Source organism: Hipposideros armiger, unplaced genomic scaffold, assembly GCF_001890085.2.
Source record: "Hipposideros armiger isolate ML-2016 unplaced genomic scaffold, ASM189008v1 scaffold_1419, whole genome shotgun sequence".
Taxonomy (NCBI): domain Eukaryota; kingdom Metazoa; phylum Chordata; class Mammalia; order Chiroptera; family Hipposideridae; genus Hipposideros; species Hipposideros armiger.
In genome coordinates, this window is record NW_017732769.1 from 50,374 (window position 1) to 70,800 (window position 20,427).

The following is a 20,427-nucleotide window of genomic DNA, read 5'->3' on the forward strand; positions in this document are numbered from 1 at the left end:
CCACCCCCACCTCCATCCTCCCACAATAAGAACAAGAAGGAAACAAATCAAAACACTCATAGGTAAAACTGATTTTCTATCTTGAGGATGCCAGCAATATTAATTTAAGTTTGGTCCTTTATTAGTCCCTCATTTAAGAAATATTAGATGAACATTTGCTATGTGCCAGGCACACTTCTAAGTGCCTCATCAACTTATAGTCTGGTGGAGGGGACAACCAAAGAACGGTTTACTTATGGAGTCATAAATTTCCCCAAAAGAGAAGTTCAGAGGGCTATGGGAGAACATCCTGAGGGATCTGTCCCACTCGGGGTGTGAGGCTAGTGTTCCCTGAGAAGTGGCATTTAGGCTGAGAACTGAGGGGTGGAAAGGAAATAGTGAAGGGGAAGGAATGGGGGTGGGGCTGGTTCAGGTGTTCCAGGCAAAGCTTGCATAGCATACAGTTCCTGCCAGGATGAGCTGTCTGCCCCACGGAAATATTTGACACTCCCTCTAGTCTCCAGTGACCGCAGCCTGGATGTCAGGATGCTTTTTCCTTCTCCATTTCAGATCTGACCTTTCTGAGCTCACCTGTCAGGGAGTCTTTCTAGGCCAGTGTAAGACTTTACTGAAGATTGAAAAAGAGAGGTGATATGTGACAAATTCAGCTAGAAGTGATGAGGTACTACTAAAGGACAATCCCCCTTCTTCAAAAATAGAAAATTTGCTTTACTGCTGGTGCTCTTTAACATTTACCTCTGTTTAGAAGCAGCTCCCAATGTAGGGGTCCCATGAATTCCTAAATTAATAAATATTATTAAATACTTAGGAGAGAAAAAACTTGTAAGTTTATAGAGATTCCCCCTCCCCCCCTGAATTTCTTCATAACCTCTGATCTTTGGGTAAGATTTTAGATTTTTAATATTAATTATGATATTTCTCCTAGGGAATAAAGGGATGTAACTTTGTCAATGGAATCAAATCTCCTTTTTCATAAAGAAAATAAAAAGATGCAACAATATGAATCTCACCAACAAAACATTGAATGAAAGATGGCATGTTCAAAAGACACATACTGTATGATTCTATTTACACAGTTTCAAAACATGCAGAAATGAGTTGTTTGAAAGTTCAGCCATTGCTGGTGGGGGTGTTGACTGGAACGGGGCACATGGGGACTTCTGGGGTACTAGTGATATACCCTATCCATCCCATGTTATACGTACTCTCATATGTATGCTTTATGTACAGATAGTGTAAGTCAATAAGAAGTGGGCCTTCGCAATGGTCCAGTTTCTTTGATTCAGCTCAATAGACATAAACCAAGACTCAAAGAAAATTTCTTTGGGCCAGATTATTTAGTTAAATCTCAAGTCTGATAATACTAAGTATGTATACAATAGCTCAAACTAACAAAATGGTTTTAAAAATTTGTATTTCATTGTGTATTAGAGCCGAGGGATAAAGAACCTGTTTCTAGATTACATTTCATTGCATGCAGGATGCATTTCTGATATGCCCTTTTATTTCTCCAGACGACAGCTAAAGAAAACCGTATGGTGCTATATACATGGCCTACATACAGTGAATTTATAGGATCCAAACTATAGATTTTATAGTAAACAAAGAATATTTTTCTGAGTTGACATCATTTTAATAAGCATATGCATTTGATGACTAGCCTTCCATTTTCTGTGAGAGCAAATCAATGGCATGGACTACGTGATTACAGATGTATATTCTGGTTTTACTTCTGCAAGTGCAAAGAAGAGATATGTGTCATTGTGTGCTACATCCGTGTTGTGAAATATCTTAATTTGGTGTACATCCCTTATTGTTTTAAGTTATTTCATGCTTTTTCAGATGTATTGTTTTACAGCTTCTCTGCTGTGATCCTGGCCTCCCTGCTCATTAGAGGGTAACTGAATGTTCGTTCGTTTGTTTGTTTGTTTGTTTTAAAGACCCAGTCATAATGTATTCTTGAAGCTAGTATAGCCTGCTGACTGTGGGGTCTTGGTAGCCAGTGGCCTGGCTACTGAGGAGAAGCACTCTGCAGGAAGAAAAGGAGTGGGAAACTGAGCACTGGTTGTCTCTGTTCTCATGTGTGAGTGGTGCTGGGGCCTCTCATACTACTGTTTATATCCAAAGTGTGCCTTGCTATGTAGAGCTGCTCAATAACTCATGAGCTGGAAGGTACAAGTGGGTTTCTAAAGTAATTCAGGCAAGTAAAGTTGACATTCCTGAGAGAAGAATACTTGCCTGGCTGAGAAACAGGCAATTGAGTGGTAAGAAGCTCCTGGAATGTTGCTGGGTTCTCTGGAGAACTGAAAGTAGCACCCAGCCCAAGCAACAGGATATGAGTATGCCTTGTGTAAATCAGTAAAGTGGCTTGGAGAACATTATCCCCTGTCTGCATGCGAGAACTCTCATCATATCTGGATACCCAGGGAAGTCATCCTCTGTTCATCTTATAGGAGTGGTGCCCTGAGGGGCCACATCAGATAGTAAACAGGGAAGGTAAATGAAAGATAAGCCCTCTAGAGCAGAAATGATTGGTTAGTTGCAAATAAAGAACAATCCAAACAAAAGCAAACAAAAACCCAACTGTATGTTTTTGTTAATATTTTGCACTTTTAATAAGACATATTGTTTTTTATACATAAATCTCATTGTCACTGTAATAACTTCAAGTTCCATAGCAACTTGATTTTTATTCTCCTCTGCTACTCTCTTTTGCTCATGTTCAGCCTCTGTTTGAAATTGATGGACCACATGAGCCACAGATGATTAGAGATGGGAAATTAAATCTATGAACGAGCACAACTAATGAAATACCTTACAACAAGGCAAAGGTAGTGTAAGAATTATTGTAGGCTGAACAAGCTTGCAATTGTCAGGTACAAAATTTGGAGAAGAGTGTATCAACTCTATGTAGCCATAGCCAGTATATGATCTTAATGACACAGCCAGCAGTCCACCATAATGTCTATAGCTTTTTGTACTTCTATAGATATATAGACCTGTACTATTTACACAAAGATACAAATATGCACACATGTGTGCCTTAGACATTTTATATTTGCAATTGACAAGTCATATGCCTTATATTTATAAAACCAATATCCTCAAATCTTATCTATAAGATGTCGCCTAGCATCTCTTCATTATCTGTATGTAAAATTGTGACAGAGGAAACTTCTTGACAATTGGTTTCAACACTAGTCTTGAGTTTACAGAGCATCTTGCCATCCTCATATTGTAATTTACAAAAATTTAAAAAGTGAGTCTTGCTCAAAACCATGTCTCTTACTTGTTTCTTGATGCTTTAAACAAGGACTGCCACCTTCCATTCCACACTTGAGCCCAGTACCAAGTAGGAAGAGTCAATATAATGCAAATACCACTGAAGGATGGCATTATCCAAATTCTTACTGAGATGCATGGACATGTTTTGATAAAATGTACTGTGCTGGGTATCCAATGTTGGATAGAGAAGAGGAAATTCTACTAGTCAGTGAATTGACTATAGGCACAGGTATACTATCTTATTACACTTTGCTTTATTGTGCTTTGCAGATAGTGCTTTTTTTTCTTTATAACAAATTGAAGGCTTGTGGAAAACCTTCATCAAACAAATCTATCAGCAACACATTTTCAACAGCATTAGCTCATTTTGTGTTTCTTTGTCACATTTTGGTAATGCTTGCAATACTTCTAACTTTTTCATTATTATTTTATTTGTTATGGTAATCTGTGATCAGTGGTCTTTCATGTTTCTGTTGTAATTGTTTTGCTGGTGCCATGAAGTTTATCCATATAAAGATGGTGAAGTCAGTCAATAAACGTTGTGTGTATACTAGTATACTAACTGCCCCACCTACTGACCATTCCTTGCCTCTCTCTCTCTACTAAGGCCTTCACATTCCCTGAGACACAACAACATTGAATTAGGTCATTTAATAACCCTACAATGGCCTCTAAGTGTTCAGGTGAAAGGAACAGTCATCTCTTACTTTAAATCAAAAGCTAGAAATGATTAAGCTTTGGGAGAATGTCATGTCAAAAGCGCAGATAGGCCAAAGCTAGGCTTCTTGTGCCAAACTGTTAACCAAGTTGTGAAAAAAAGATGAAAAGTTCTTGAAGGAAATTAAAAGTGCTACTCCAGTGAACACACAAATGATAAAAAAGCAAAATAGCCTTATTGCCAATATGGAGAAAGCTTTAGTCGTCTGGATAGAATATAAAACCAGCCACAACATTCTCTTAAGACAAAGCCTAATCCAGAGCAAGACCCTAACTATCTTCAATTCTGTGAAGGCTGAGAGAGGCGAGGAAGCTGCAGAAGAAAAGTTTTGAAGCTAGCAGAGGTTGGTTTATGTGGTTTAAAGAAAGAAGCCATTTCCATAATATAAAAGTATAAGCTGAAGCAGCAAGTGCTGATGGGGAAACTGCAGCAAGTTATCCAGAAAATCTAGCTAAGATAATTAATGGAGGTGGTTACACTAAACAACAGATCTTCAGTGTAGATGAAACAGCATTATATTGGATAAAGATGCTATCTAGGACTTCCAGAGATGGAGAGGAGAAGCTAATACTTGGCTTCAAAGCTTCAAAGGACAGGTCGACTCTCTCGTTAGGAGCTAATGCAGCTGGTGACTTTAAGTTGCAGCCAATATTTAATTTCCATTCTGAAAATTCTAGGGGCTTTAAGAATTATGCTAAATCTACTCTGCCTGTGCACTATAAGTGGAACAAAGCCTGGATGACAGCACATCTGTTTACAGCCTGGCTTACTGAGTATTTTAAGCCTACTATTGAGACCCATTGCTCAGGAAAAACAAATTTCTTTCAAAATATTACTGCTTATTGACAATGTACTTCCACCAGCAAAAAGATTATGACTCACTGTAGGCTCAGATGATGGTTAGCATTTTTTAGCTGTAAAGTATTTTTTAATTAAGGTCTCTACATTATATTTTTAGACATGATGCTATTACACACTTGATAGACTACAGTACAGTGTAAACATAACTTTTATATGCACTGGGAAACCAAAAAATTGTATCACTCACCTTATAGTGATATTTCACGTTATTGTGATGGTCTGGAACTGAACCTGCAATATCCCTGAGGTATGCTTATATAGAGAAGAAGGGTTGATGGCACCAAGAGAAGTAAATGATTCCTTCACAATATGGAGGTGACTCATTTTTCCTTTTTTTTTTTTTTTTTTCCTTCATTTGCTCAGAGCCCTTGGCTTCACACTAGGCATGTATTTACTGATTTGGATGGATTTCATTATTAGCATAACGAGGCAGTCCTATGGTCTGACTTGAATCATTAGAAATTTCACCTTATACACTGTAAGAGGGCATTGACTACTTCCCTCATTGTTTATCTATTTCTTTTTAAAACTCATAATACAAATTTCATCTCCCAGGTAGCCTTCCCACAGGCCCACAATGATGCATTGCCTTTCACAAATATTCCCAGTGGACCCGTTCATGCCTAGAGCACAGAACTTCCCCTGTTATTGTGGACTTGCCTTGCTGTTTGTCTTTATCAGACTATAAGCTCCTTGAGAGCAGGGGGAAAAAAGACCTCACTGAGTTTTAACCACAGTGCCTAACTTCCCAGTTGGAATGTTATTATTAATTCAATGAACTTTTTAATTAACATGACAGATAACAGGGAAGGACTGGATTGTGGTGATCGGGTTAGCCAAATACAACATGGAACAGTCCCAAGAAACTTGAGCAATTATTTTATTAACATAATACACTCTAAAAAGTCAAATCTATTTTTCTGAGTTAAAAAGTAGTGTACAATATTTTTCTCAGAGTTCCTGGTCCATAACATTTGCATGATGAACTTGTAATGGAGGAATCTTAAGACAGAATACAAGTGCACTATTGTGTGATAATTGAAAATGTCCTAGAGAATAGTGACTTCTGAAATGACTACTAAGTCACAAGAAAAGTAGGTGGTTGAGGACAACTATTGCCTAGAAGCTAAATAACCTGTGAGGGTGGATACCTTTCCCTTGAGATGGTAGCTACTGGAAGCCAAAGACAGCCCTTTCAACAAGATTAAAGATATGTTATTAATTGCTATCGATCATGGGTCAACAAATTAAATTGCATCTGCAGCTGCATCTCTGAAAGGCCTAAATGAGAAATGCAGTTAATGGGTCTGGCTGACCCAATGCTGTGATTAACTAAAAAGGGACCAAAGCTAAAAAAACAAAGGCAAAGAAAAATGTAATGGTAGAAAGGTGGGCATCTTTAGAAATCTCAAATCAAAAGTCTGCCCCAAGACATAACTTGCCATTTATTCCTATATGTTCTGGGGGAAAAATGAGAGAGGGCCACAGTGGATGGCTAAAACCTGTTTTAGAATTTTCAGAACCCTAATGAACAACATGAAAATGAAATTTACATTTTATATTCTAAAGGGACATGAACAGAAAGAGGTGCTGAAATTTATAAGCAGTGTATGTTACAATATGCCAATGATTTTTATTTAAGTGTGGTATGATGCTAATATTTGCCACATATTAGTGAAGAATTCTGTTCTTCTTGCTATTCCAACCTTTGACTCACATTTCAAGAATACTATGGAAAAATGTATGACCAGTAGATAACTTGGGTTATTCAAATGGCAATTATTTAAACCGAGGTGAAAACAGAATTGGCAAATAGAAACAGAATGGGCTTCCCTGGAGACAAGCATATCTCAGGTAAATTCTAAATACCTGATGAATTTCAACATGGAATGATGGTATAACGCTTCTTCTTAGATCTATTAATATGATTAATTTTAGTCAATATTGAGTGATCATTTCTGGAATAAATACCACTTTGCAAAAGTAAATAATAATAATAATAATAATAATAATAATAAATAAATACCTGATATTATCACCACCTTTGGCATAGTCTAAAATGAGATTATATGCCACCCCCAAGGAAAGTACAGGTTCCACTTAGCATCATTATCTTTCTAATTACCTGACCTAGAAATGTCGGCTATTTTATTTCTCCAATTTCCATTTGATCTTCCATGAAGTCTTATTGCCCCAACTGGTCTGTTTGAGTCTCACCACAACGGGATCAAATCCTTTTTGTTCTTTCCAGGACTGTTGTAATTGCCTTTCATTAGTGTCCCCACTTCTCTATCCTCAGGCCCCAATCCACCCTTCACTCTGCTGCCAGATCGTTATTCCAAGACACACATATGGGCATATCACCCTCTTTTTTGATGTTAATTAATATATGGTATTAACAAAAACCAAATCTAATTTTCTCAGTATGATCTTCCAGGGCCTAAGAACTGGGTTTTCTTCCTGGACACATCTTTCACTGTGTCCCACCATCTCCAACCTCACACTCATATCACACCTGACTGCTTGTCACACTCCCAAGACACGGTTCATTTTTTTCTGCACTACAGTATTGTTCCATAAATAGCTGCCTAACTTGTACCCAAGCGCCAAAGTCTAAATCCAAAGATTACCTTATCCATGAGATCTCTTTTATGATACCACAAGTCCTAAAGATAGATAATGTAGAATAGGCTCATCTTATCTGCCCGGCTCTATTCTGAGCTGTTTTGTGGGTAGTATTCTGTTTCAGACTTAAGACTTCTTGATATAAAAGCTGGTTTTGCCTCTTCTTAGTTGTGTAAGCCTGAGAAAAATCACAAAAAATCTCTCTGAATCTCAGTGTGCCAGTCTGCAAATGGGAGTGCCAGTTCATAATTTCATGGTGGTAATGAGGATGGTTGAACTAATGAATATAAATTACTGTCTCATATAAAGTAGCCAATACAGTGTCTGGCTCAAGAAATTGTAGCCAAACTTTAGATCCAAATTCTTCCCTAACACCACCCACTTCATATAACTATTTATTTGGAAGATTTAAAAACTCAAACTTCATTCCAAAAGTATACTTTTTAAAAAGTGTACCTACTCAAAGCCAGATAGTAATGCAAGTACTATCAAGTAATGCAATTAATTAAATTGGAGTTTGGGTTTCAAATGACTCTGAGTTCAAGATTTTCAAAAGTTAAAAAGGAAGACATCGTTTGACTCCCCCCTTCACCCATTTCTCCCAGCCATCATCCTTTAAAAAGAAAAAAATAATAATAATCTGGGGAGGTAAGAGGTGGTAATACATGAAACAAGGCTACCCATGAGCTAATTATTAAAGCTGAGTGATAATAAATTGGGTTCATTATATTACTCTTAAAAATAATTTAAAAAACTACAGGTTTTACACTGTAGTATATAGATTTTGGATTTTATGCAGAATAGCCTAAGCTATTCATGGGGAAAAGCCTCTCCACAACACAAAACAAGCTATACCTGGGTGCCAAAAAATGACTTGTGTTCATCTTTTATTATTGGTATTTCAATTTTAATACAGTTTTTTTCCTTTCTTAAAATGTGTATACATTTTTTTGGCACCCTCTGTATATATAAATATATATCTTGCTTTGGGGCTGCCTGGTAGGGCTTAACAGAGAAGTTTTTGTCAGGAAAAAAAAAAAAAAAGCTCGAAACTAAACTACCAATTAAGGAAAGTTGTGGAACCACATTTATTTATTTATTAATCATTTTTTACAAAATATACAGATGACTTATGTAAGAAGCCAGACTTGGAGGCACCCTCAGGTGATTTTCTGGGAGGCTGTTTTCTCTAAAAAGTAGACTCTGTCATTCTCTGGAATTTTTAAATTCAGAATTAAAATTTAGTTTCTTTTAACTCTAGCTTCCCCTCTTTCCTCTATCTACTATAATAGTTTAGCAATCAAAACATCAAAAACATTTCTAAATTGCCTATCTTCCACCATAACTCTCTGGTTGTTTAATACATAATACATTTATTTGTTTTCCTGCCAAAAAAAAAAAAAGAAAAAGAAAAAAAGCCATCAAATCATTACCATCACTAAACAGATTTGGAATATAAAACAAAGTTTGAGCCCTTAAAGTGAAATGAAAGAAATTTCTTTAACTCAATTCATTTAACTCGTAGTCTTATGAAAGGCACTATGGTACAAGTTATGTCTTGTTCATCAGAAGAACAACATGCTTTCTAGATGTGTATGGTTGACCAAGGACAATCAGGTGTTCACACCAGACAGTATACTTTGAGGCTCACTGATAACACTGTCACTCCAATTCCAGGTATCAATCCCGTACAAATGTGGTAAGGAAGTATCTGAGAGGTTGCTGGCTCAGAGATAGCATTTGTCTTTCAAAATCACTTAGATTCCTTTTTTTTCTTTTTTAAGAGGAATATTCCCAACACAACCCCTCAAATAACCACAAACCCAGGCCTGTCACAGTTCATAGCTTTCTGCTCTGTGCTTTGAAGTGCCCTCCCATGAAATTTGAATTCGCAATGAACTATAAACAATCCTTTGCAAGGGACATAGGGAGCAGAAAATTGGACACATGGGAAACTGAAAAGCAAGAGTCTAATCTTGTTTTAAGAAAATGTTGGTGGACCGGGGATGTGGATGTGTACATGTGGGGACTCCATGCTGACGTTTTCGTAGTGGTTGGCTTTTTTTCTTTCTTCCTCCAACAGTGCAGAAAATGATGGCAATTTATAAAATATTGTTCAGCTTTACTCTGTATTAGGCAGTATGTTTGTCTCAAGGAGGAGAAAAATAACAGTTTGCTCTTAGTCCCCAAGGAAAGCTTACACACATAGAAAAGGCAGTGTCCTCTGTGTGCTCTAGATTGTTGCCCCTCAGAGATTAGTTGGTAGAAAGTGTCTTGCCCACTGCTTGCCCTGCTCAGCATCTAGGAGGGAGGTTAAGATGGAGCTTTAAAAGAGTAATTTTGCCATCACAAACCCTCCAATAACAACAAGCCCAGGAGTCTGTCAGAATTCACAGCTGTCAATTGGCCAGGCTCAAATCCCCATTTTGGACTTAGGAGGCATTACAACCAAGTGCAGTGTTATGGATGGTTTGGGTCATGCGAATACCCCCCTCCCTCTCATATTTTAGAAAGTCGAAGAAATTTGGATATGGACTGGATATTAGATGCTACTAAAGAATTATTATTAATTTTGGTAGGCTTTGGTAATGTAACAGATAACACATGGTTTTGTAAGAGACTATCCCTTCTTTTAAAAGAGATGATTACTGTAAGAGGTAGGGGTGAAATTATAGAATGCTTGACATTTGCTTTAAAATACTCAAAGAAAAAAAAAAGAAGACTAGATGAAGCATTATGCAAAATCTTGATAACTGTTGAATCTGGGCAACGGGTAAATGAAGGTTCCTTCTACGCTTTTCTTGATTTGTGTGTGTGTGTGTGTGTGTATGTGTTTGAAAACGTTTATAATACAAAATTCCTGCTTTGCCACTTGGGCAAATCGCTTAACTTTTTTGTGTTTTGGTTTCCCCAACAGCAAAGCAGAGATAACAAGAGCCCCTTCTGTAGAGGTGTGCTGTATGGAGTGAGGAAGCTGCAGTGGGTTCGGTGCGTCGTTGCCCAGGGTCTGCCAAAGAGCAAACACTCAATAATTATAGATTATCATTAGTGTTGTGTATGGAGACAGGTCAGGAAAATGTTTTCCCATCATTGCTGGCTTATTTGAGCTCCCTCTCCAATCCCCAAGTCAACCTTGCCTTATATTATGAAAAAGTGCTAAAGCTAATGCTTAATTCTGATTGATAGTTCCAACGACATGTGTACTTATGGACGACAAAAGTCACTGAGAATAGTCATTAAATGGTGAAGGTAGGGAGAAGGGAGAAATTTAGGAAGGAAAATATACCACAAACAAAGTTTGCTGGTTAACACACTTTATATTTAACAAAATAATTTTTAATAATATATTTTTTACACATGAAATATTGTTGCTAGAATCCCCTTTTTACAGTTTAGTGTTTAAGTTGGTTTTTTTTCTCACTAGTTTTCAGGCACACCATTTTTCAAAGATTTTAGAAACTGAATCTTTTTTTTTTTAAACAGGCATCAGTTGACAAACAGGATGTTGATCCCTTATTTAAACATAGCTGTAGTTAAAGCCGAGAACCAAAGGTAGAGGAGGAATATGAGGACAGAGGTGATAGTGTGGTTGCAAACAAAGCCTTCAAAAAAAACCAAAAAAAAAACCAACAACAACAACAGATGAGACCACAACTCTGTTGTTCAGAGTTTGGAAAGAATTTCTCAATGACCTGCGTAGAAGGAAGTTGTAAATGTTTCTGGTCACGAGAAATTCTGTCACAGTATAGGTTCATCTCTCCCTAAAAGGGGAAAAATGTCAGTGCTGCCAAGTTTTAAAGAAAGAGCTTGTAGTGGAACATGAGAGAAAAACAAAAAATCTCTGTCTCTGGCTGGTAACAGAGGCCACAGAGCAGACTTCATTCTGCAAACTCTCTAAAGATCGTTTCTTGATGGATATTGTACTTCATTCTAGTTAATTCTTGCTGGGACTATCACTGTGCCAGGATTTTGATGCGAAATTTCTGTACCCTGGCTTGTCAATTGCACTCTCTTTCTGTTTTTCTAAAAAGGACATAGTAACTTCTTAGTAACAGATAGGGTACTATGCTACATGGCTCCATTAACGATATTTTCTGGGTTTCAAACCTTATTCCTGTCATTTATTATATTTTTTTCCAAGAGTGTGGATTTTTGAAGCTGGCAACAGACAACCTCAGGGCAAAGAAAGCTCTATAATACATCTCTGTCTAGACACAAGCTGAAGTGTGGAAAGCCTTTACTTTGGAGTGCAGGAATAAATCATGCAGAATTGTTCGTGAATGATTCATGACTGTCTATAGAATGTATCCATGGCGGCAACTGAAAGGCACCAACCTTGTGCAAATTGGTGTTCTAGGAGAAGGCGGCTTGATGTTCTTCCTTGGATGGCGCCGACATGGCTATTTGTATCATAACACAAGCACAGTGTGCATGAGAAGTGTCAGGTGCAACTCGTCAACACATTAATTTTGGAAATGACAACTCTTCTTGATGACAGGAGGTGCTTCCAGGAAGAAGAGACTGACAATTTTAAATGAAAACCCAGTTCATGAGACAAAGGAAATGTGTCCTGAGGGCAGACCTATGGCATGGAAGCACCTCCATTTGGAGGAGACTGAGCCCACCCTCTTGGAGTTGCTGATTGTGCATGTCCCAAAGGGCTCAGTCAGAGGTTCAGCTAAGCCATAGGCTCAGCCAGAGTGAGCCTAGAACATCCCCTGGCAGAAACCACTCTATACTTATTATTCTAGACCACTGGTTCTCAATCAGGTGATATTCTGCCCATTCCCCCCACCCCTCAGGGACATTTGAAATGTCTGGAGACATTTTGTTGTTCCAACTAGGGTGTCACTATTGGCATTTGATGGATAGAGGTCAAGGATGCTGCTCAACATCCTAAAAATGCACAGGACAGCCCCCCAACAACAATGAATTGTCTGGCCCACAATGTTAATAACACTAAGGTTGAGAAACCTTGTTCTAGAATGTGGCACTCCACAGGAGCTATTGCAAAGCCCAGGTTGGGGTGAAAGCAGAAAAAGAAAGAACGTTGGCAATGAAAACAACCTTCAAGTTTCCTCAAGGACCCTACCAGATCTGTGCCAGGGTTTTCAAGACAGGAGAGTGGAATCAGCAACTAACTATACCATGTGATTTCAGAATTGTTAAATTTGCACTTGAATTGAGGTGACATCAGATACCCTGTGTAGTTTATTTTTTCTGTTACTATGCTAGCAGCATTACCAGGGCAACCTTGAGACTCTTCAAAGGTTCAATTTAATTGTTTCATATCTAATATATACATTTTAAAAAAATGTTCAACAAATGGAATTATATTGTGCAAGACTCACTCTACCCTAATTTTTAATTTAAATCAGCACTTGAGGTGGAAAGGAGTGTCCTGAATCTGTGTTTTAGACATAGGGCTAAGTGGTCATTAACATGGCAAATGCATCCTAAACCATAAAATCTGCCTGTGTGTACTACTGGCTTTCAGCCAAATCTGATCTACAAAGCCAGTCGTGTTCAGAAGGATTCAGATTCACAGTGAGGCTACTCACCCTGGTTCTGATATTTATACTGCCAGGTGACAGAGAGGGTTTAGAGTGTTACAAGCTGAACTCAGATTCGGCATCATGATAAAGTCTGGTGATTAATGCTACAATTTTGAATATCTATTCCCTTTGGATTCTTTCGCCAAGTTCTTGGCATTCTTCCCATGTTAGTTTTTGATTGGCAGTTTCAAGGTTTTGCAGATGAAATGTGTGGTTTGTAAGAATCAAATTGGGAGCCCCCCAATAATGCACCAAGCACCAGTTCCCCGCCCTGCCCAGCAGTGGGTCCATCTGTGTGTGCCTCTCTCTTCTCAGCCTACAGGTCATGATTCATTCAAGGGGAATGATTGGTTGGATGCTTTTGGTCTTCCTGGTCAGGAAGAGTCCTTACTCCTGACATTTCTTTACAATGGCTTGTTTGATACAACTCAAAACTTTACTGTGCCATCAAACCTGGCCTCTTAGACTCTAAACAGGAAAAGGAAATGCTACAAGAGAAAAATGCCATGTATGATGTACAGGAGAGTTAAAATGGATTAACTCGGCGGGTGGTGAGCTGGCAGGTTAGCAGTGTCACCAGAGAAGGAGCCTGGACAAGGCTATTTCTTTGTTTTTGTTCCAGAAATCCAGTCATCAAGTCACCATCAAGCATGTATGATTACAAAAGCGGGTTTGATAGCTATATACTATATATATTTTATATAGCAAGAGAGAAAGAGAAATTTTCTCTTAGTAAAATATTCACTTTTATCAACCCTAAAAGATTTTGCTGGTGACCCTGTTATAGCTGGCAGGAGTTTGTTTGTTTTGTTTTATTTTAAACATGTGCAGAGTAGAAGCCATAGCGTTGTCTCCTAAGAACTTGTCATCAGTTGGGAGTTGGTCCTACACAGTCTGCTTGCCTTGGCATTCACGTTTTGAACACTGAGCCGGCTTCCACCAGTCCCCGTTGTGACAGTGACAGATGTTACATTCATCCACTTTCACTTCAATGCCAGCCGGAATTATTGTAGTTCCTGCAAAGCAGTTTGGACCTGGAACACACACATACATTGATTAGTCGATTAAATCTGAGAAGCTCCCTTTCTCTCTTCCTTCTCCCACCCCAGTGAAAAAAACCAACCCCCAAAGCCATGAATGACTAGATCAGACTATTTTTACAGTTTATCATGAAGGAATTTTCTAGCCTTCTCCTTTGAATGCAAATTTGCAGCCCCTACTATCTTTTGCACACAGTTCGTGTTCTCTATGTATGTCATGCGTTTATAAAACAAAAGACCCAGGGCTCAAAAAATATTATCTGTTAGTGAGTACAAGCAATTTTCTAAAGTAAAGTTCTATGGATTAAACTCTTTTTGCTTTGGGGTGAAAGACTGCTGAAGTGTCCCCTGAAACTCGAGTGGGGATCTGGCAAGGTCTGCATCAGATGACAGTACCCCGTGGCCTGTCCTCTTGCTTCTGTGGTGAGTATGAGATAATGAACTCATGCACTCCCCGGTTTCAGCACTTCCCCAAGCCCAGTTCCTGGAATCCCCAGCTTGTTTCTTGATAATAATGAATAATTCATGACCAGATGATTTATTCATGTCCCAAACAAGCTTTGCTAGGAGTTCATTTGATTTTTATAAATGGAGTTCCTTTAATCTGCTGGCCATCTATTTTTTTCTTAAAGAATGACAAAAATGGTTGGCTTTTGAAAGTCAACAAGAGTCTTATTTTACTTTTTCACATCCAGAAATGCTTTACTGAAAATGTCACTTGCTCATTATAGATGGGTGTTTTTAAAATTCACCAATCTCAGCTTTTCACTTCTTGTCTTTCTCTCTTTTCTCTCTCCCTTTACTTATTTTCTAACCCTCCCAATGCACAAATGCCAGTGTTCCATGTTGGGGATATGGCTTCTCAAACTCAAATGGAATAAAAATTGCTTCCCAGGGTGCAGTGGATTATAGTGGGGTGGTACAAATTGCCGTTTCTTTGAAATGATTTGATATAAGTCTCTGAGGTACATATTTGGATAAAGAGAGGAAGCGCTGAGTTGTGCCTTCCTGTGATTTATTAATCCAGCATTCCTGGCCACTTGCCAAAACCACTACAGAGTCACATGGCAACGTACATCCTCATTGACGCTCTACTTCTGCTGTCTTACCGATTGATAAGAGACTATCTTTACTATCATAAATGAAACCACGGTGCCATTTGTAGTTCCACTTCATAATTGGAATCTTGCTTTTATAAAAAAATGGTAACTATTAAATTACATCTATTTATCAACATAAAAGAACTTAATATGCTATGGCTTTAATCACCTATTATTTCAGAGCTCCCAGGCCTCAATTACACACACACTTAACCAATGGCGCTTGTGGACCTGTGTCTTTTCTTCACTCGGGTGGACAAACACATTGGGTGTGTGCCCGGACATGAAGAACCTGTGAGCGTAGGAGGGATATAGTGGGTCAAGGCTGACAATTAAATAGCTAGCGAACTGTCGACTTTGGCCCAGGAGGGCATTTCTTATGATGCTGTGCTTATAAGGCCCTGGCCATCCTAATTGCTGATTACTTAAGGACCACTATATATATTTCGTAAGTCTTAGCATTTAGTTATTGTTTGATACATTGAACTTTCCTTGGGACTACACCTCCCTGGGAAAGTCTGACAGCAAGTCATGTATTTGCCCTGTTACCGGAACTGAGGGAGTCTTCAGAGAATTTGGCAGGGAGGTTTTTTAGAATGTAGCTGGTGCTACCATGGCTATTGTCAGATCTTTCTCAGCCCAACCAGTTCCATGCCAGACAGGGTCTGGCCAGAGCTAAACTAGCTCAGAAATTGAACTATTGATAGATGGCAACTACCCCTAGTTTTCCTGGAGTCACCCAGAGTGGGCATTAGTTTCTCTCTCTCCACCTCTCCACTTCTAACCAACTCTTTTCACCCCAATTGTACACTTTTAACTTTTCCAGATGGGGAAAGAAACAAATTCTAAACAGTGGTTCCAAAACAAAGAAGTCCCTGAAACAGGCAGAATATTATCCAGTAAGTGTTCTCCTAGCTTCTTGAGAAGATTTGGAAATTTGTCAGAAGAATCGAGAGAGAGAGAGAGAGAGACAGAGACAGAGACAGAGAGAAGGAAAGAGAAGGAGAGAGAAGAGGAACTTCATTAGCTCACAAGGGCCAGATTTATCCCAATGGCACAATAAGAGCAAAAGGCAGGGAGGGCTCTTGGGAAACAGATCTCTGACAATTTATCATGCATATCTTGAAGGGATATTTTACTAGGGTTCTGGTTTTCATATCTGCCCCTTTCTGCATATGTCAGTGCCATACTATGATCAGCATGTATTTGATCTGCCTCTATACATCATTTCTTAAAAGTTATTTAGCATTTGCTGCACTCTCAGCTTAGGAAATATTAATTTATATTGATTGACAGAATGCAAAGAAAGACCCTGAATACTTGGCCATGACTGACCAGTCAAAGACACTGTCTGTAAATAACATGGCAACCTCTCAACAGTCTGCTTGGCAACCAGAGGTATTTTACAGACTCAAAAAATCCTGTGTGATCTCATTAACAAGCGATTTTGTTAGCACCCTCCTGAAAACTTCAGGTATAACTAAAGCAAGCCTCAAGTTTGCTGTTAATAATCTGATCTGCCTAAAAGTACTTTATATAAATGTCAAACAGAATGTTTGGCACAATTTAGAAACTGTTTTGGTTTTGGCCTGTCCTCTTTAATATTGGTGACAGTAAAACAGTGGTGACAGTAAATGCTAATGTGCTTTGAGCATAGGAAATCTATTTTTCTGTCTATGCCCTTCCTTTTATTTGGGAGCTGCTTTCCTTTATGTCTTGGTTTACATGCAAGAATAAGATGCTTAGAAGAGTGAACTCAAAAGCAAAAGCAACATATTTTAATGCATAAGACTTGGAGAGACTCCAGAGCAGAGCAGTGAAAATGATTAAACTGAAGGCTGGCAAATAGGACCTCTGAGAAAAGGTTAAAGGGATTGGAATTATTTAATCTAGAAAGAGAAGACAGAAGAATAACTCAATAACTCTCAGGGAATGAAGGCTTATTAGGTGAAAAATGGTGACCAACTGTTCTTTCTTCCTTGTGACACCTGGTATAAGAGAAAATGGGGATACACTGATTCTCAAGGAATTGTAAACACACATAAACTGCTCAGAGAACTGAGAATTGAATGTGGCAGTTGCCAACAGTGGGGTGAGATCTTTTCTCTTAGAGATCTTGAAGAACATAGGCTGCCTCATCTGTCGGGCATGATTTAAATCATCAGTGCCTTGAAAACAGGAACTGAATATCTGTCATTTCTTACGGTCCAGGCCTAATACTGTGTCCAGCAAATATTAAAAACTCAATATATGTTTGTTCAACTGAATGACATAGTATGAACACTCTAGTAAGCAAAATTATTGGAAGCAAAATTATTTTCTGAGCTTCTAGATCAGGACTTACATAGATGTATCAGGCCTAGCCCTAGTAATATAGGTATAGAAATGTGTATTCATTAGAGGAAACATGGAGCAATAATTTTTTGTGCAGTTACTTGATGCCAGGAGTTTGTCTCTTTTAACCTTTCCAAAAAAACCGTATAAGTTAAACCTCTTCATCCTCAGGACACTGAGCCTCAGAGATAGAAATTGACTTGTAATTTTCAGTAAGTGGCATGATGGAAGATGAACTCAAACCTCTTTGATCTATTAAAAGGATGCTTTTAATTGGCCAGGAAAAGAGGCAGATGCCAAGAAATGCATTGCTGGGTCCCTTCGCCCTTATCCTGAGTTTCTATTCAGAATTTAGAAGACCAATTTTTTTAGTATTGAGGATGAATATTGAGGTAAGACATTTGATGGCTAGGAGGAAGTGAGGCCGCTTTTCTATAAACCTTTATCTGAATTACCAGTTTCATATTGTGTGTATCCATACAATCTCCAGAAAATATAATTTTCCTAAAAATGAAAAGAAAGTTTCCATGGAGAAGATGCTTGGACTGTGGGATTTTGCTTTTCTTTGGGCAGCATGAAGTTCTTACTCTTACTGAAAGCAGACCCACTAAGAAGCAGGATGAAAGTGGAGTGGGACTCAGGAGACCTGGTTCAAGCTGTGGTTCTCCAATTAATTATCTATGTGACTTTAAGCAAGCACTCTGTAACCTAAATACAAATGGGGGCCCATATGATCCAGTCTCAGAAAGGATTCAGATGTTGAAAGTGCAATACGAAGGGAAACGCAACTTCAATCTTTCCTGGGAGTTGAACAAGGAGGGAAGAAAGGAAAGCAGGGTAGACATTCTCACAGAAAAAAAACAAAACAAAATTCCATGAAGCACATACATGAGTTTCCCTATTATTCTGTACTTCTCTGAGCACTTATTTTGCACAACTATAAAGTAAAAACTGGTTTGCACACATTTTTTTTCCACAATAGAAATCATTCACAATAAATCTTATAAAAGTAGAGCTTGTCTGGTGCAGTGGCTATGGGAGCCTGGAGCTGTGTCTTTTTAGCAGTATGGCCCCCATCTCCAAACACCAACCTCTCAGAGGCAGCCCGTAAGGCATCTACATAAAATATCTAGTGACCAGAGAAAAGGCATTTGGAATTATCTCTCCAGGCTCAATAATCTATGAAACCAGAAGTGATTTTTGTCATGTTTGTGGCTAAGAACTGAACAAATTCACTCATCCACTAAAGTTGTTTTTTTTGGTAAGCCCTAAAATTTCCCTACAAAAAGGGTGCATAGAAACTACATGGAAAAGGAAGTTTATCGCTACTCTCCTCAAATCTCCTACAGATCCACGCTTGCTTACAATGTTAAATGTCATGTTAGTTGCATGAAGGAACAAATACTTAACCTGAAATTAACACTGAAGGAAAGGATCATAGAGTTGTGTAAGGTTGTGACAGAGAACTTGACCTAGGCTGTGGGTTTATGGAAACATTTGAGGTGTGTGTGTGTGTGTGTGTGGGGGGGGGTGAGTATGACCCACTGAGGAAGTTGAAAAAGCCAATGGTGTTAGAATGGTGAGTGTAGTAAGAAGTGGTGAGGAAAAGAGTTCTAGTGATTTGGAAAACAGTGGTGTGCTGGAGCCAGTGGCTCATAGTGACTTTCAAGAGCCAACTGTTAAATATTCAAAGTTTTGTAACCTTGTTGACATTATTTTCATAGCTTGAAATTGGCCATGTTGCAAGTATCTGTGCCACCCAAACCAGCAAATGCTACCAATCAGGATATTAACCATCCCTCCCCTGACCCAAGAGCCAGCTGTTAAACATTTATATCACTAGGTTAGGGCTCAAGGTCTAGGCCTTGCTGGACCTAAGCATGTGCATGTAGAATTGTGACAAAAAGACATTGATGCCATGAACTGCACCAGTGTTGCAACATGATTAGTCCACAGAGCACGTGAGATTGGACTGAAAATGACTGATCTGTATGGATACAGTAACTTTGAGATTGCAGACAAAGACTAGAGTGCTCACCAGCCCTGGCACTGTGTGGCAGTGAAAGCACATTTCTTTCTCCTTTGCTTTGAGGTAGGTATCAAAAGTCTCTGCTAAGGTGCTGGGGTAATATTAAATTAGTGTCAGCAATTAACACATTGTCTTGAATTAAAAGATTAGGTTAGGCCTTATAGAAAGTAAGGTCCTGGGGGAACAAAAGGCCCAGAAAATGTGCAATTTGATCTGAGTGAAGGAGAAGGAAAAGGGCTGGAGTGAGCAAGTCATTTGTAGAAGAAAAACTAATTTGGAATCCCTTAGGTAACCAGGATCATGTGCAACCTGATGGAGAGACTGGGCTGTTTGTGGAAGAGGATGATCCAACCAGTCAAGCAACAAAACCAATCCTAGGTAGAAGGCACAAACTAAAGGAAGTTGTCTCTGGAGCATATCTAGAATAGCCTAGAGATTCAAGCTTGAGGTACAATACAATCAAGAGCAAAAGCCAAAATCATGCCAGAGATTTGAGCCAGTGAAAGTATATCTTGGGTGCAGATATAGCAGCACTGCCCCATCAATGTCACCAACCTGGGACCCTTGATGCTGCTGTGAGAACCACGGGCCCAGCTGCCTCTCTTACCAGTCTTGCCAGAATGGAGACTGTGTAGTCCTGCGCTTCTTGAAATTACTAGCTTTCAATTTAAAGTCTGCAGCAGGTAAACCTGGGGACAGAGCCTACTCAAATACCTGCACCCTAGCTGCAAGGGAGGCTGGAACTTGCAATCTGGCATTTTCAGCTTCTCTGGAGAGAGATGGGCTTTCATCATATGGAGAAAATTCCCCAATCACAGCAAGGGGGCAATTATTTATTTTTCATGCTAAGAGGGATTAATGTGGCAAACTTCATCTGCTT

The 20,427-nt window shown here is 38.8% G+C and overlaps 1 protein-coding gene across 3 annotated transcripts in view; it reads right to left on the minus strand.

Annotated features, from left to right (window-relative positions):
* Positions 1-10,810: 10,810 nt before the first annotated feature.
* The window catches only part of VWC2L (von Willebrand factor C domain containing 2 like), a 174,131-nt gene continuing 164,514 nt past the window's right edge, over positions 10,811-20,427 (minus strand). For all 3 annotated transcript variants that reach the window (XM_019633856.1, XM_019633852.1, XM_019633853.1), the window contains one exon: positions 10,811-14,078. In XM_019633856.1, the coding sequence (XP_019489401.1) occupies positions 14,049-14,078 (30 nt within the window). In that variant the 3' untranslated portion in view covers positions 10,811-14,048. The remainder of the gene's footprint in view (positions 14,079-20,427) is intronic.